Here is a 16,444-nt window from a genome sequence, read left to right as displayed (position 1 = left end):
CTTGTTCTGTTTACATAGCTTTTATCAGAAAGCCAAGATGAATGGTTTAAAAAGAATAGCGGAGATGGTAAAATAAGTTGCAAAGTTGTGATTGGGTTTTAAAAGACTGGGTTGTAAGAGGAAAAGAAATGGGATGAGAAATTCTGAAGCTTTGACACCTTGGGGGAGGTGCTGTAGGATGTTTGCTGAGTTTATTTCAAAGGTGGTAGTGTGTGTGAGATGATTCCTGTGTTTGGGAACAAGGTAATAAAGTTCATAGAATAACTGAAAATAGTAAAACAGAACCAGGAAAGGGGACGGAAGAGAGACTGGAAGAGATTGGGATCTATCAGATGGAATTTTTAGTAGAATTCTGCCAAAGATTGTGAGCGAAGAGTTTCATTCTGGCAATTTTGGAAGAGAGCAGAATTTAGGGGGAAAGTCAGTTTCCTTGGTACAAGGTCCAAGAATATCAGTGAGATTTACAAAATATATAAATAAACCCTGCCTTTCTGATGAATTGAAAAAGACACTTTGCCCCACTGAAAATTGGGAGGGTACCCATCTGTCGTGATCAGCCAGACCATTCGCCGCAAGAGGATTGGATGTTGTGAGCACCGAGGGAGACTGAATGTGGAGTGGATTTAGATGAAGAGTTTTTACATTTCTAAAGCAACAGCGGTTATATTCCCTGATTTTTTTTTTCAATATTGTGTAGCTTCTCTGGATAAAGAGAAATTTCCAGGGCTATGAGGAAAGAGTAGAGGAGTATGAATAACTGGAAAGCCCTTTCAAAGATGTGATGAGCAGAATGGCTGCCTCCTGTGCCGTGAGATTCAGACTCTGGCCATCAAGTCTTGATGGAATTGCCTGACTAGGTTCCTTAATCTCCGAACTGTCAAAGTTTTGTAAGATGAATTCTGCAGCACAGGTGTGGCCTGATATCTGTACAATCCTATCAGAAAGATGAGATGCTGCTATCTCTAGATTTTAGCAGTATCCAGGCAATCTGTTGGTCACACTTGGATGAACTGCCATTCTCTAGATACTTTTTATATAGTCTTTAAGTAGCTGTCACTGTACTGCATAACTTTTTGCAGTTGTTTCGTCAAGTGATCCCTGGATCGCGAATGCAGTTGTTTGATTAAATAAAGTTGTATGGTGGTTAGGCAGTGATTAACAAGTGTGTATAATTGTATCAGAAATCCTTGGATAATCAGAGTTTTGAATTGCAGACTGCCATCCTATCTCAATAAGCTCTCACACAATGTATAATTGATCCCTGATTTATTGTTTACTGTAACACAAGCTCTTTCCTTTGACCCTGGAGATTCATTTCTCTCCCTGGGACTACACATTCCCTTTTCTGCTCTCTTGGAGATTCAGAAAACAGACTTAATGGTAATGGGAACCTTCTGGTACCTGACTTAAAGGGCTTTTTATTTTAAATGTAGCAACAAGAGTGAGCCATTCTGGTCCCCCCAAGCCCACCTCTATGTTCAGATAGACTGCTGATCTCTACCTCATTGTCATTGACTGAATTTGGTTCCATATTTCTTGATCCCTGGCAGGATCTTGCTGCTTACCTTGCCTTGGTCTTGCAGTTTTCATTTGAATCTTGCATGCTGGACACAGTTGTCAACAGCTGGAGGTAGCAGAAATTAAGCCATCTTAGGCCAGTCTTGATTGCTTGTGTATTTTACGCAGTAACATTGGACAATGATGGGGAGTGGAAACCCTCCCCACTAGACCACACACGTACAAAAGCAGTGACGTCTATTGCAGTATTCTTGTCCACCAATTAAGATGAATCTTCCTGGTCTACGAGGCTTGGGTCCACATGAGATTTACCAACTGAAACATTCTGCTTGAACAGTTGTGCTATAATCTGTAATTGGAACTGGGTTTTTAGATGACCATTTATTGCTCAAACTCTAAGTTAAGCATAATTGTTCACTTATCCCCCTGAGGTTCTGCCTCCTGATTGTTTGTTTAGGTTTGGTGAGTGAGTGAATGGTGAGCTAGTAAACTGAAGACCATTATAGATAACTACACCCTATTGCAGCTATTCTTGCCATCAATGCTACTCTTCAAATTGTATTCAAAATCAGCATACTTGGCCAACCGCAAAGGAAGGAGGTGCTGTCATTTGGGTGACAATAAACCTCTAAACAAATGTGATTCTCTGACCAACATTTCCTCCTGCTACCCAAGTTCCCATGGCAATATGGGCATCTAACTAATCTGATTTGAAAATCTTCAGATATAAAATGAGAGGTTGCAGAGCAAGATAACTAGCTGCACATGGCCTCTGAGCAAAGGTACATTGAAAAACTTATTGGATGATTGCATAAATGTTGTGTGTTATTGCTACAGAAAGTTGGAAGAGATGCCATTGTCAGCTTAGTCTAGACACCATGGTTAGGTTAATGCACCATGTAGAATACAGCATGTGTGTCTATACAAGTGACACAAGTCTAATCAGATTGCCATGTATGTTTATGGTTGAGTATTATCTTTGCCTCCAGGCATTATTAGGCACTGCTGATGCCAAGTTCTTTTATGCAATAGATTCCGATGAATGTGACCCAGGTGGGAGATGCCTAAATACATTGCAATACTCGTTTTTAAATTCAAGCCAATGAGTAAGGGAATACATAGTAAAGTTTGCTTTGTGTTAATGGGTTGTTCTCACTGCCCTCAATAGAAATGTGAATTCAGTGGTTATGGACTCTACTGTCACGCAGTTTATTTCCCTGCCCCGAATTCCCTCTGTCTTTCTCCTGAAGGTGCTTCATCTCTCGAGGGGAGGGGGTGGTTGTCTCTGAGTCTTACACTCCATCACCCAATTAGACAATAAGACATAGGAGCAGAATTAGGCCACTCGGCCCATCGAGTTGCTCCACCATTCTCATCCCCATTCTCCTGCCTTTTCCCCATAACCCCTGATCCTCTTATTAATCAAGAACCTATCTATCTCTGTCTTAAAGACACTCAATGACCTGGCCTCCACAGCCTTGTGTGTCTGATTAGACTTGTGTCACTTATATAGACACACACATAGACTCCACAGCCTTCTGCGGCAAAGAGTTCCACAGATTCACCACCCCTCTGGCTGAAGAATTTCCTCCTCATTTCCGTTTTAAAGGATCGTCCCGTTAGCCCGAGGTTGTGCCCTCTGGTTCTAATTGGCCATTAGTCAACTGTACTTGACAGTAGGTGACCCTTTTAAATTGAAAAGGGAGGGAAAATATATTTTTAAACTACTGACCTGATGTTCACATGCACTTTCCAGCAGGACTTGCTGTAATCTGCGCGCGCGCACACAAACCACCACCACCCCATTTTATAGTGATAGAGGTTTCCAGCATAGAAACAGGCCCTTCGGCTCAACTTGTCCATGCCGCCCAATTTTTACCATTAAGCTAGTCCCAGTTGCCTGTGTTTGGCCCATATATCTCTATACCCATCTGACCTATGTAACTGTCTAAATGCTTTTTAAAAGATAAAATTGTACCCATCTCTACTACTGCCTTTTTTTTGAAAACGTTAAACCTAATTGTAATGCTCACTGTCTGAATCCAGCTGACAACAGTGACAGATGATCAAAAATCAGATCTGTTTGCCCCAATGCAGTCATGTGGTTGCCCACTGTGCTATGATGAGGATCACTGTTAGATATTCTGGGCATGCACGGTTTGCATCTTTTGCTGTTACTTTCTTGTTCCAAACATTCTATATGCTTAAATCCCTATGTCCATGTGTTTCTCCTAGATCTTACTGAATTAGTTTTTCTATTCCATACTGTCAGCACTTGTAGTGGATAATTCCCAATGTGTGTGTTTTTGCAGGTATAACCTGTCTAGTATTATTAACAGAACTCTCATCTGGAATATTTAACATGTACGCTGTCCCAGGACAAGATGCTATAGTGAGAGTGAAGCCAAATCGCTTCCTTTTAGCAGAGTTTATATGCCTATACATGCTTTCCTAAGTTTGTTTTTGGCCTGTTCTACCGGTGACTATCTTCAGGTCGAACAGATGGATTGCTACAATCGGTCTTCTCTCCCTCCCCACGGCTTTGGGCAGGACAATGTCCTGTGACAAATTCCTGTTACCTTCCAGCAAAAATCTGGATAATGATGTGTGAGAGGAGAACACTTATATAGACACACACGCTGAATCCTGTATGGTGCATTAACCTAGCCATGGTATCTGGACTAAGCTGGTAATGCCTTGAGACTTTTAACCTGCTGCCATTTGCTGATCATTCTTGCTCATGAAGACATGACTGAGGTTTGTGACGATTATTTGACAATCACTAAGCAGTGCACAACAGCACGTAGCTAGTTTTCTTTGCTCGTTGGGAGTGCGGTGGGTTTTGTTTTACCAGTTATGTGACATGTTGAAAGTAATTGCCATGGAAGGATTTAATCAGTCTTCCATTTGCCTGTTAATGTACAGACATTTCCCCTAGAAATAAATTTCTTCTCAAATGTTGCAATTTACCTGCAATTTGGCAAAAGCCAAATGTTTGGGTGGAGGGTGGTGGAAGAGTGAGTCCTGATGTGCATAACAATATTTTGGGAGTTTCACCAGCTACAACTGTGTACCTGTTGCCCCAAAGAAATGGTTCACTGGCCATTGCTTGTCCAGCCTTTTTTACCCTTTGGTTCACTGGGTTTTCAGGATGGTAGGATTTGAGTACAGGAGTGAAGTTGTCTTACTGCAATTGTATAGAGCCTTGATAAGACCACATCCTGGGCAGTTTTGGTCTTGCCTAAGGAAAGATGTACTTGCCATAGTGGGAATGTAATGAAGATTCATCAAACTAATTCCTGGGATGGAGGGAAACCCATGTGGAAATTCTTGGGATGCAGGGATTCTCCTAAAAAGAAAGATTAAATAGAATGGGCCTTTATTCTCTGCAAGAGTGACAAGTCCTCTCAAACATACAAAATTCTTACAAATCTCAACAAGGTAAATGCAGGAATAATGTTTCCCCTGGCTGGAGGAGTCCAGATCTAAGGGATACAGTTGCAGAATAGGGACAGGTCATTTAGGACTGAGATGAGGAGGAATTTCTTCACCTGAGGGTGGTGAATCTTTGGAATTTTCTTCCCTGGAGGGCAATGGAGGCTCAGTGTTTGAATGGGTTCAGATAGAGATTGATGGATTTCTACCTATTAAGAATATCAAGGGATACAGGATAATGCAAGACAGTGGTGTTGAAGTAGATGATCAGCCATGATCTCATTGAATGGTGGAGTGGGCTCAAAGGTCTGAATGGCCTACTTCTATTTGTTATGTTAATTAAAATTGATCATGAAGAATGTCAAAATATATTATGTTCTGTATAAAATGTTCTACAAAATATGCTCTGAAGGGTCATGCAGACTCAACATTTTTTCTCTGTCTATCGATGCTACCAGATCATCTGAGTTCTCGCTTTCTCTGTTTTTGATCAGGAAGAATCCTTACCTCCATTCTGCTAATGTGCCAGCTGGTTGTCAAGTCATAAATTTTGTCCTGGGTAATGTTTTGGTTTTATGGTGCTATATTTCACCACCCTTGTTCTTTTTAGGATGTTTGAAAATCTCCTTAAGTGTACCCCCCCCAATCCCTGCCCTTCCCAACTTACCTTTGAATTCTGTTTATTCCCTGATTTGGAGTAGGTTAGAGTTTAGCAGTGATTTGAGACTGAAATGAGACTTTTTTTTGCATTTTGAGAAGGGAGGGCGAGCCACCTAAAAAAAAATTGCTCTTTGCTTGTGCCTGTTTACATGTGCCCCCCCCCCCCCCCCAAACTCCTTTACCCAGGCATCAAATGGGGGGGGGGGGGGGGTGGCATGATGCTTTTTAAATTCAAGTCTCCCAAGATTTCTCGTGACAACAGAAGGTGGTCACCTTGCATTCAATGGCAAATTTTAAACTGTCCCTCCCACTGCTGGGACACTGCATCCAGACTGCTTTTTTGATAGTGGGGGGGGGGGGGGGCCTTTCCATCTGTTCCTATGTTCAGCTTTAAAAGCGTCTGCGTGTATGTATGTGTGTGTGTGTGTGTCCCAATTTGCATGTTAACCCAACCCCCTCCTTCCTTCCCTCCCCTCTCTCTCTCATTCCCCTTGCACATAATGCATTTTAAGTTGCGTCACAGCACACAGTGGCAGCTGGGGTGCCAGCACCACAAGTGTTGAGTGTGGGGGTCTGGGCTGCTTTGTAACTGACTAGCAATTAATAGCAAGGAACTTATGTTTGCGCTTCCACATGGCACGTTTGCCCCGTCTGTGCCCGCGTCAGAAAATTGCCCATTCAATTGCATTTTAATTGAAAAAAAACACATGCAAATGTAGCGTTTAGAAAATCTGACCCTCACCACGTTGGCTACATGCAGTGTTTCCAACACTCTTCATTGCCTTGCATTATTAAAATAAATAAATGGTTGTGCACTTTTATCAAATGCATTTAATATTTTCTCATTTATCCTTGCATTTTGTTGCTGAGTTATGATTGCAGAGTTCTCTCTGGACCCTGGGCAGTGGCTAATACAGTATTATTGACACCATATCAGTACTCTGTTATTCAGTTGGAATAACGATGTCGTAATATGGCTTAGTGCCCGACCCATGGATATTGTAAGTGTGCCTATTTGCAACCACTAAGCTGTTGCTGAAATATGCTGATTCAGGGTTAACGGCTTCTGGGCCCCGGCCACTGATTATTGCATAACTAAGTCAGCGAAGTCCACCGATGGCGTCTTCATTATTCGGCTTCCCTGGCTTGCTCCCGGTCAATTTTGGGACGCGGGAAGCTGAATATGAACACCGCCTTGCGTAGCGACGTGCCTATCCCTCGGCTGGCAATTCACGGTTCAGGGCGGCACACCAACTTCCCTCGTCCCCTCCCCGCCCCCCCCCCCCCCCCCCCAGGACCATGAATATCCACAATTCCCCGAGCTCGGGAGTCCGGCGCTGCCGGAGCTGAGATATTCAGCTGGCGGGGCCGGCCGCCTGCTCCTGCGCTGGCCCGCCTGCTCCTGCGCTGCCCCATCGGGCTCCTCCCTGGCGCCCCGACCCCTGAATAGGGCACTTCCCCCTCCGCCGGCGGCGGCGGCGGCAAAGGAAGGGGGGGCGGCTACGTTATACAGGTTGCGGGGCGGCGAGGGATACCTTCCTTTCCCTCCCCCCCCTCCTCCCCTCACACACATACACACACACACACACACAAACAGACTCCCTAAAATGGCGCACACAGCTCGGACCCGTTTCCCAGCTCGGCCCTGGAAAAAATCGGGACGGTCGCGGACCCCGAGCTTGAGGAAGGATTTAAAACACGGATTCGACGCCGCCCTGCCCGTCTCGGCCGCCATCGGCAAGAACCTGCACAAGTTCCACGACCTCTTCGGAGAAAGCAGCAGCAGTGAGGTAAATCTCCCCTCCCTTTTCCCCCCCCCGCCCACCACCCCCCTACAAAAAAAATGTCCCAAAAATTAAATTTTAAGAAAAGGCAGTGAGAAAGGTGAGGGAGGGGGAGATGGAGGGAGGGGGGTGAAGTGTTTATTGAGCTCGGTGGGGAAGCTGGGCATGGAGCAACCGGCCTGTCTGACAGATCCTGACATCCAGGGGACGGAGAAAAGGGGAGGTGGTCGAGTTTTTTCTCTTAAAAATGAAGATCTTGTGTGTGTCTCTCTTCCCTCCTCCGGGAATCCTGTTCCCTCTTGGAAAAGTTTCCTCCTCCCCCCCTCCCCCCGCCTCCTCCAAAAAAAAGGTGCATTTTAAAATATATATATCTAATCCAAAAAAGAAAATGTCAACCCCTCCTCCCTTCCTCCCTCCTCCTCTTCTTGCCCTGAGCTGGAGTTACAGCCCCAGCTCCCTTTGCATTTCTAATCACCTGTTTGGCGGGCTTTCCTCCAGCGACCGCCATCATGTTCAGCAAATTCTGCTCAATTTTTTTAAATCCTTCTCCCCCCCCCCCCCCTTTTCCCTCCTTCCTTCCCTCATCTCCTGTGCATCTCTGCATTTTAAAAAAAAATTGCACCCATTACTCTGCACCGACATGCATCATTTTACAGGTTCTTAATGTGCATATTATATTATGAGTGTGTGTGTGTGTGTGTAAAACTACCAAGGCACTTCAGACTGAAATTCACCTTTCTCTGCAACTTCATTCGAAGAGGTGGGGGATGTTTTTTTAAATTCTCCCATTACTAATCCACCCATTATTACTTATCCACCTTTAATGCATCGTTTGCAACTTCTGTTTAAAAAAATTATATATATTTAAGAGACCCAAGGCTGTAATCCACCCCAAACTGAAATTCATCTTTCTCTGCAACTTTATTGAAGGGAGAAGGTGGGGGAATAACTATCATTGATTCTTTTTCTGAGTTGTAAGGGAGTAAAGTTTTTTTTAAAAAAAGAAATAATTTGGCAAATTCTCAGCAAACCTTCCATTAACCACACCCCCTCACCTCCCTCTGTCCAGTATTTCAGGGCCTGAATGATTCATTTTGGTATAATGTTATTACTTGGCTTAGAAAGTCATTGAAACCTGAGTAATTTTGAGCTTTGTGGTTTAATAAAAAATAGCCCCTGATGGCAATATATGAGAAGCACATTATTTCTAGCAAGTAGTTGCATTGAGCAATTTAGTACAGTTCTGCAGGAATATCATAACTACGCTGGTCCTGTCTTTTTAAAAAAAGTATAGCTTCTGAAATAAGATCTTTTAACTGTAGTTCTTGTGCAGTACTTCCACAGCCTTTTAAGCTGACAGATCGTGGGGGTAGTTGGTGACAGTCATAGTCTTTAGGAAGCAGCACTTCCAAAATGGCAAGCATCAAAAAACCCTTTCCATACTTATGCATGTAACCACTCAGTAATATGCAAAACAAAATGTGCATTGATGGGTGTTTTTTGGTACATGTCTACCACAGTAACAGAATTTTAAAAACTTTTTTTTTTGATTTATGAAAGCATTATGTATTTCATAGCAGTTGATATAATTGTATTAGCTGCTGTATTTGTGACCATACCTTAAAAATGGGCCACATATCTCCAGATCTGCCTGCCCCACCACCCTCCCTTAAAGTGACAGGGAGATTACTACATCACTCAACCTATTCTTGATGATGTAACCCCTATTTACATTTGAGCTGCAATAACTTAGACTTGGAAAGCATTAGATTTGTGAAATGAGGGAAATCTCTCAAAATTTCGAGCTTGAAAGAAGACCAGTGCGTCAGCAGTTGGGCATTATGAAGGTATTACAAAAATGACTTTTGTTAATGCAGCTGACTTGCTGTACTTGGGAGTATGGCAGTTTATTGGATTCTGAAGGCTTTGCCAGCTTGATATTCCTCTACCTGAAGACCTTTGAATCCATTCTGTGGTTACATCTTATATGGTCACACCCAATCACCATACACTTTCAGTAGCGATTACAAATTGTCAACTTTTTTCATCCTGAATCAGGGTATCACTTCATCGAATAGGGATGGCACCTGGGGCCACCTTATTTTGTATTGAAACGATTCCCCTAGCTATTTAAACTATTACATTTATTATTTTAAAAATACTTACATGCTGTCAAATAGACTTTTTATAAAACCAACTCAAAGTAAAACTAGTACTTTATGTGCGTTGTTTTGCGTTTACAAAGCTCTTGGCTGCAGATCTTCAGACAGTCCTTTTGAAACCTCTGATTGTCAAAGATCATTCAAAGGTGATCAGTTATTACAGATTTGAAACAATTTATGCTTCAACTTTTTCTAAGGCTTGAAAATCATCATGCATATATTTTAATCTCAACTGATGTCTGAGCTCATGTCTAATGTCCAGAGTCACTGATCAAGAGCAGTAATCTAGGCAGATTTTTTTTCTCTCCCTTTTTTCCCCTTCAGTAGCTCAGCAATATACAGGCTAATCAAAGCCATCTGAACTATGCTACCCTGACTGTGATCAAATAAATCGCTATGATAACACTCGAATCAAGCTTGGAACCTATGGATCCTTATGGTGCAGCCAAACATTGAATCATGTGTTGAATAGTTGACCCACTAGGCTAGCATTTAAAAAAAAATGAAGTTGTGATTTAAGAAGATTTAAGTGGTGCGTGTAATTACTACCGTTGTTCTCACTGAAAACAATTTGCATTTTAAGAATGCATTTTTAAAATAACATTGATTTACTTCCTGTTCCAACATTGATGCTGACATACTTTTCAATTAGGTTCAATCAGAAGCTTCTGTTGCTGTTACTCTTTGAAAATGGAGATCAATTTATTGATCTGTTGTCAATGCATTCTGGCTGTGTATGATTTTGGTGAGTGGGCCTTTGTTGTGAAATGCAACTGTGCATTGGAGAGGGAAGGCCTGCAGCAAAATTATTGATATAATTCTAGATGGTTTCATCAATATTAGCTATGTTGTTGACCATGGAATGCATACCCCCCTCCAAACAAAGGGTAATGTGCTTGGGAATAGCCAAGATTATTCTCTGAATGGTGCAGCTCGACACAGAATTTATTTCACCTTAAGATTGAATCTGTGAATATTGAAACTTTGCACCCAGGAATTGTTTTTACAGATCTAAAGATGTTCAGCGGGGTCTGTCATAAGGTGCATGTCAGCTGAAGGGATTCCTTACTAGTATCCCATTTTGACATCCCAATCATGTTTAGAGTTAAAATATCATTTCTCTTTCTGATTTTGGAAACTCAACTTCACTTTGAAGCACAGTGGTGCCTCAGTGCCAGGGACCTGGGTTCGTTTCTGGCCTTGGTGACTGTTTGCATGTTCTCTGTGTCTGCATGGGTTTCCTCCGGGTGCTCCGGTTTCCACCCACAGTCCAAAGATGTGAAGGTTAGGTGGATTGGCCATGATAAATGCGTAGGATTATGGGACAGGGCTGGGGTGTGGGCCTGGGCTAAGATGCCCTTATAAGAAATAGGAGCAGGAGTAGGCCATCTAGCCCCTCAAGCCTGCTCCGCCATTCAATAAGATCATGGCTGATCTGATATGGAGAGTCAGTGCAGACCCAGTGGGCTAAACGACCTCCTTCTGCACTGTAGGGATTCTATTGATTCATGTCAGAGCTAGCATGGTTTTTGAGCATGGTGATAATGGTGTAGTGATAATGTCACTGGACTACAGGCCCAGGCTCTGGGGACATAGCTTTGAATTCAATTAATAACCTGATATGTAAAACTAATCTCAGTAATAATGACCATAAATTTATCATTGATTACCTAATGCCATTTAGAGAAGGAAAGCTGCCATCCTTACCTGGTCTGGTCTACATGCGACTCCAGACCCATAGCAATGTGGTGAACTCTTAACTGCTTTCTGAAATTATTGAGTAAGCCACTCAGTTCAAGGGTGATTAGGGATGGGTAACAAATGCTATTTGCCGACGACGCCCACATCCTATGAAATAAAAATAAGATGGAAAGTTAAGCAACACTGGCATAGCATGTATTGCTCCATGTCTTCAAGATATATCCATTGTCTTAAGTTCTAAGGCAGAATTTCCAGTGAAGCTAATTGTTCCCAAATGCAGTGCTATGTTTTATTCTGCAAGTGAACTTGCACCTGACTTTGCTAACCCAGAAATGAACTGGTGAGAGTAATTAATCTGTACACTGAGACATGCTTTGTGATCCACCCACTTCTTGACACTTGAGGCTTTGCTAAACTTGCATACACTAAACTACCAAAGCAGGCAACACTTTGGGAAATGTGTTTAATTCTTCAGAATCCCAGTGCCCTCTCACAACCATGTTAACCCTTCTGATGAAAGGTCATCTGGACTCAAAACATTGGCTCTATTCTCTCCCCACAGATGCTGTCAGACCTGCTGAGATTTCCCAGCATTTTCTGCTTTTGTTTCAGATTCCAGCATCTGCAGTATTTTGCTTTTATTTAACCCATTAGGGTTTGCTTCCAACCATGCCTGTGTCCTCTGGTATGCCTGCTCTTCACATTTGGACCTAGATTGAGAGTACTAGTCAGCTGCTTGACTGTTAAATACATCGCAACTTTCTTCTTTCCCCCACTTTAACGTACTTTGGTCAAATGTCTACTTTTCACTTGAGGCTAGACAGTGTTGCAACAATTCTTGGCCACCGGATACTTTGCAATAGAGACTAATATGCATAATTGTTCGCTAAGGTCATGTGCTTTCTAGCAGGGGTCAAAGTGGGGTGGTGGCAATATTGGGTTACTGGACAGTGAGATACAGAGGGGAACGTTGGATGATATGCTCAAGTCCAGGGATGCTACTTTTTGGTTGAGCTTGGCGATATTGATTTTTAATGAGCTATAGAGAAAAGCTTTACATGTTTCCACATGGGCATTTGAAATAGGAGCAGAAATAGGCCATTTGACCCTTCAAGCCTGCTCCACCATTTGATGAGATCATGGCTGTTTCTGTTTCAAGTTCTTCATTCCCTTCTACCCCTAGGGCTTTTGATTCCCTTATCTAACAAGAATCAATCTACCTCTGTCTTAAAAATATTCAATGACATTGCCTCCACCACCCTCTTGAGACAGAGTTCCAAAGTTGCACAACCCTCTGAGAAAACATTTCTCCTCTTCTGTATCCTAAAACGGATAATATTGAAATAGTGTAGATTAGAGGGGCTTTAGATTGGTTTCACTGGTCGGCGCAACATTGAGGGCCGAAGGGCCTGTACTGCGCTGTAATGTTCTATGTTCTAAAAGGGCGATTCCTAATTTAAAAACTGCCGCCTGGTTCTGGACTCACTCACAAGAGGAAATATCCTTTCCACATTCACCTTGTCAAGACAATCTTGGATCTTTCTTGCCTCAATCAAGTCATCCTTCACTCTTCCACATTCCAGTGGAAAGAAGCCCAGTTTGTCTAACATTTCATCATAAGGCACCTCGCTTATTCCAGGTATCAATCTGCCTCCAATGTATTTACATCCTAAAATGAGACCAAAACTGCACAATGTTCAAGATGTGGTCTCACCAATGCCCTGTATAACTGAAGCATAGCATCCTTACTTTTATGTTCAATTCACCTTGTAATAAAGGATAGCATTCCATGAGCTGCCTTAATTACTTGCCGTACTTGAAAACTAACTTATTGTGACTCATGCACTGGAGCACCTAGATTAACCTGCACCTCGCAATTCTACAGCATTTCTCCATTTAAGTAATACTCTGCTTTTTTATTCTTCCTACTAAAGTGAACAACTTCACATTTTCCCACATTAAACTCCATGTACTAGATTTGTTTTCCCACTCACATCCATATCAGTTTGCAACCTCTTCATATCCTCTCACAACATACTTTCTTACCTATCATTGTGTCAACTGCAAATTTAGCGACCATGCCTTCACTCCCGTCATCTAAGTGCCATTGGTTTGATGGAACGTTTCCTAAAGTTGTAAATAAGAGGGTATGCAGCAGTTTTTCAAGTGTCCAATGTCATGGTATTAAGCAACATTTTGAAATTGCAACATGCACTTCAGTATGGTCTGAAATGGATAACTGTCATTACTGCATCAGAGTTTTGTAATACATTTTATACCCTATACATTTTATTGCATCGTCCCTGATGTCTTGTGTTTGTGTGGCTGCCTTCCCTTTAGTTCTCCTATCTTGAAAGTGGTGACTGATATTGGGGTATAGTTCTAAATGTCCAGTGGTGCCTGTCCATTTATCTACTGATGCAAATTGATTATGGAAGGTGGTCCTACCCTGACCAGTGCCCTGTGATTGTACCTTCCTGCAGGTGGAATCCTTTCTATCTCACTCTCAAACACACACAATTGTCCTAACTTCCTTGAGGTTGGATACCCTTGCATAAGGTACATAGAACATAGAAAGCCACAGCACAAACAGGCCCTTCGGCCCACAAGTTGCGCCGATCATATCCCTACCTCTAGGCCTATCTATAGCCCTCAATCCCATTAAATCCCATGTACTCATCCAGAAGTCTCTTAAAAGACCCCAACGAGTTTGCCTCCACCACCACCGACGTCAGCCGATTCCACTCACCCACCACCCTCTGAGTGAAAAACTTACCCCTGACATCTCCTCTGTACCTACCCCCCAGCACCTTAAACCTGTGTCCTCTCGTAGCAACCATTTCAGCCCTTGGAAATAGCCTCTGAGAGTCTACCCTATCCAGACCTCTCAACATCTTGTAAACCTCTATCAGGTCACCTCTCATCCTTCGTCTCTCCAGGGAGAAGAGACCAAGCTCCCTCAACCTATCCTCATAAGGCATGCCCCCCAATCCAGGCAACATCCTTGTAAATCTCCTCTGCACCCTTTCAATGGCTTCAACATCTTTCCTGTAAATGAGGTGACCAGAACTGCGCGCAGTACTCCAAGTGGGATCTAACTACATGCTAAAGCTTTATGATCTCCAAGGCTCAGTACCACATACAAAGCATTTATCCACTCATCCAGTAATTTGAGTTGTGGACCTATTAATGGACGCTTTGAACAATTAATTTTGGAGCAGCAATAGAATGATTTCATCCTGCCACTTATGAACTTGACCTGACTATCCAATAAGACTGGTCCCAAACAAGTGTTTTGGGGTGATAGTGAGGGTAACATTGGGCGGCATGGTAGCACAGTGATTAGCACTGCTGCTTCACAGCTCCAGGGACCTGGGTTCGATTCCCGGCTTGGGTCACTGTCTCTGTGGAGTTTGCACATTCTCCTTATGTCGGCGTCGGTTTCCTCCGGTTTCCTCCCACAGTCCAAAGATGTGCGGGTTAGGTTGATTGGCCATGCTAAAATTGCCCCTTAGTGTCCTGAGATGCATAGCTTAGAGGGATTAGTGGGTAAAATATGTAGGGATATGGGGGTAGGGCCTGGGTGGGATTGTGGTCGGTGCAGACTTGATGGCCCAAATGGCCTCTTTCTGTACTGTAGGGTTTCTATGATTCTATGAACATTTGTTTTATTTCTTTTGAGCCTCTGATTCATTGTGACTTCAATTTAAGTTAGTGTTAGTCTTAGTGGCTGAACTTGACCACTAAGACTAACACAGCAAAGATTCACTAAATTGGGATGAAGTTGCCCTATGATTGGAGGCTGACTAAACTGGGTTTATATTCTATGAAGTTTTGAAGAATCGGAGGTAATCTCATTTAAACCTACAAAATTCTGAAGAGCTCGATAGGGTGGACGCATATAGTTTGTTTCCACTGGTTGGGGAATCTAAAACACAGGAGCACAGTGTCAGGATAAGGAGCAGATAATTTAGGACTGAGATGAAGAGAAATTACTTCACTTAAAGGGTTGTGAATCTTTGGAATTCCCTACCTCAGATGGTTGTGGCTGCCCCATCATCGAATCCATTTAAGGCTGGGACAGGCAGATTTTTAATTTCTTGGGAATTGAGGGATATGGGGGAGAAAGTGATGTAGTGTTGTTGTCAATGGCCTAGCAATCCGGAGGCCTAGGCAAATCCTACCATGGCAACTGGTGCAACTTGAATTCAGTTAATAAAGCTGGAACTTTTTGAAAGCTAATCTTAGTAACGATGACCATGAAACCATCATGAAAACCCATCTGGTTCGCTAATGTCCTTTAGGGAAAGAAATCTGCCATCTTTACTGGTCTGGCCAGCATGTGACTCCAGACCATGGCAATGTGTTTGACTCTTAACTGCTCTCTGAAGTGGCTGAGCAACTCACTCAGTTGCGTCAAACTGCGACAGAAAAGTCAATAAGTATGAAACCAGATGGATCATCCGGCATTAACCTAGGTGCTGGAAATTATGGCAGACCCCAGCCCTCTCGACCCTCAAATCAACCGTACTATCATCTGGGGCTTGTGCCAGAATTGGAAAAGCTGTCCTACAGATTTGTGAAGCAACCACGTGGTGTAGTCATACTCATGGAATCATAGCTTATGGCTAATGTCCCAGACCTCACCATCCCTGGGGTATGTCCTGTCCAACTGTGTGGTGGGGGTGGGGGGTGGGGGTGGATTTCAGTGACCATCACAATGAGTGGCTTGATAGCACCATTACATGTAGATGATGAAGTCACATCTTTACATTGAGGATACTATTGTACTAAATAGGATATATTTCGAACAAATTTCACAACTCAAAAACTATTCATCTGTGAGGCACTGTGGGACATCAGCAGAATTGCATTCTATCATAGTCTAACCTACGGCTTGCTATCTCCCCCACTGCCATCAAACTGGGGTTCAACACTGGTACAATGAAGAGTATTGGAGGGTGTGCCAGGATCAGTACCAGGCATATCTAAATTCAGCCTGGTGAAACTTCAACACAGGACTACTTGCATGCCAAACAGCAGAAGCAGCATGCGCTAGACAAAGCTAAGTGGTCCTAGAACTAGATCAGATCTAAAGTCTTGCCACATCCAGTCATGAATAGTAGTGGACAATTAAACAACTGAACGGAGGTGGAAGCTCCACAAATATCCCCATCCTCAATG

At 42.9% G+C, this 16,444-nt stretch overlaps 1 protein-coding gene across 2 annotated transcripts in view; it reads left to right on the top strand.

The window, feature by feature from the left end:
• The first annotated feature begins 7,130 nt into the window (after positions 1-7,130).
• kmt2a (lysine (K)-specific methyltransferase 2A) overlaps positions 7,131-16,444 on the top strand; it is a 157,892-nt gene continuing 148,578 nt past the window's right edge. For both annotated transcript variants that reach the window (XM_078199059.1, XM_078199058.1), the window contains exon 1: positions 7,131-7,403. In XM_078199059.1, the coding sequence (XP_078055185.1) occupies positions 7,221-7,403 (183 nt within the window). In that variant the 5' untranslated portion in view covers positions 7,131-7,220. The remainder of the gene's footprint in view (positions 7,404-16,444) is intronic.

This window comes from Mustelus asterias, chromosome 27 (assembly GCF_964213995.1).
Source record: "Mustelus asterias chromosome 27, sMusAst1.hap1.1, whole genome shotgun sequence".
NCBI lineage: Eukaryota > Metazoa > Chordata > Chondrichthyes > Carcharhiniformes > Triakidae > Mustelus > Mustelus asterias.
The sequence above is the reverse complement of the archived record's forward strand: the minus strand, read 5'-3'. Positions and strand labels throughout refer to the sequence as shown.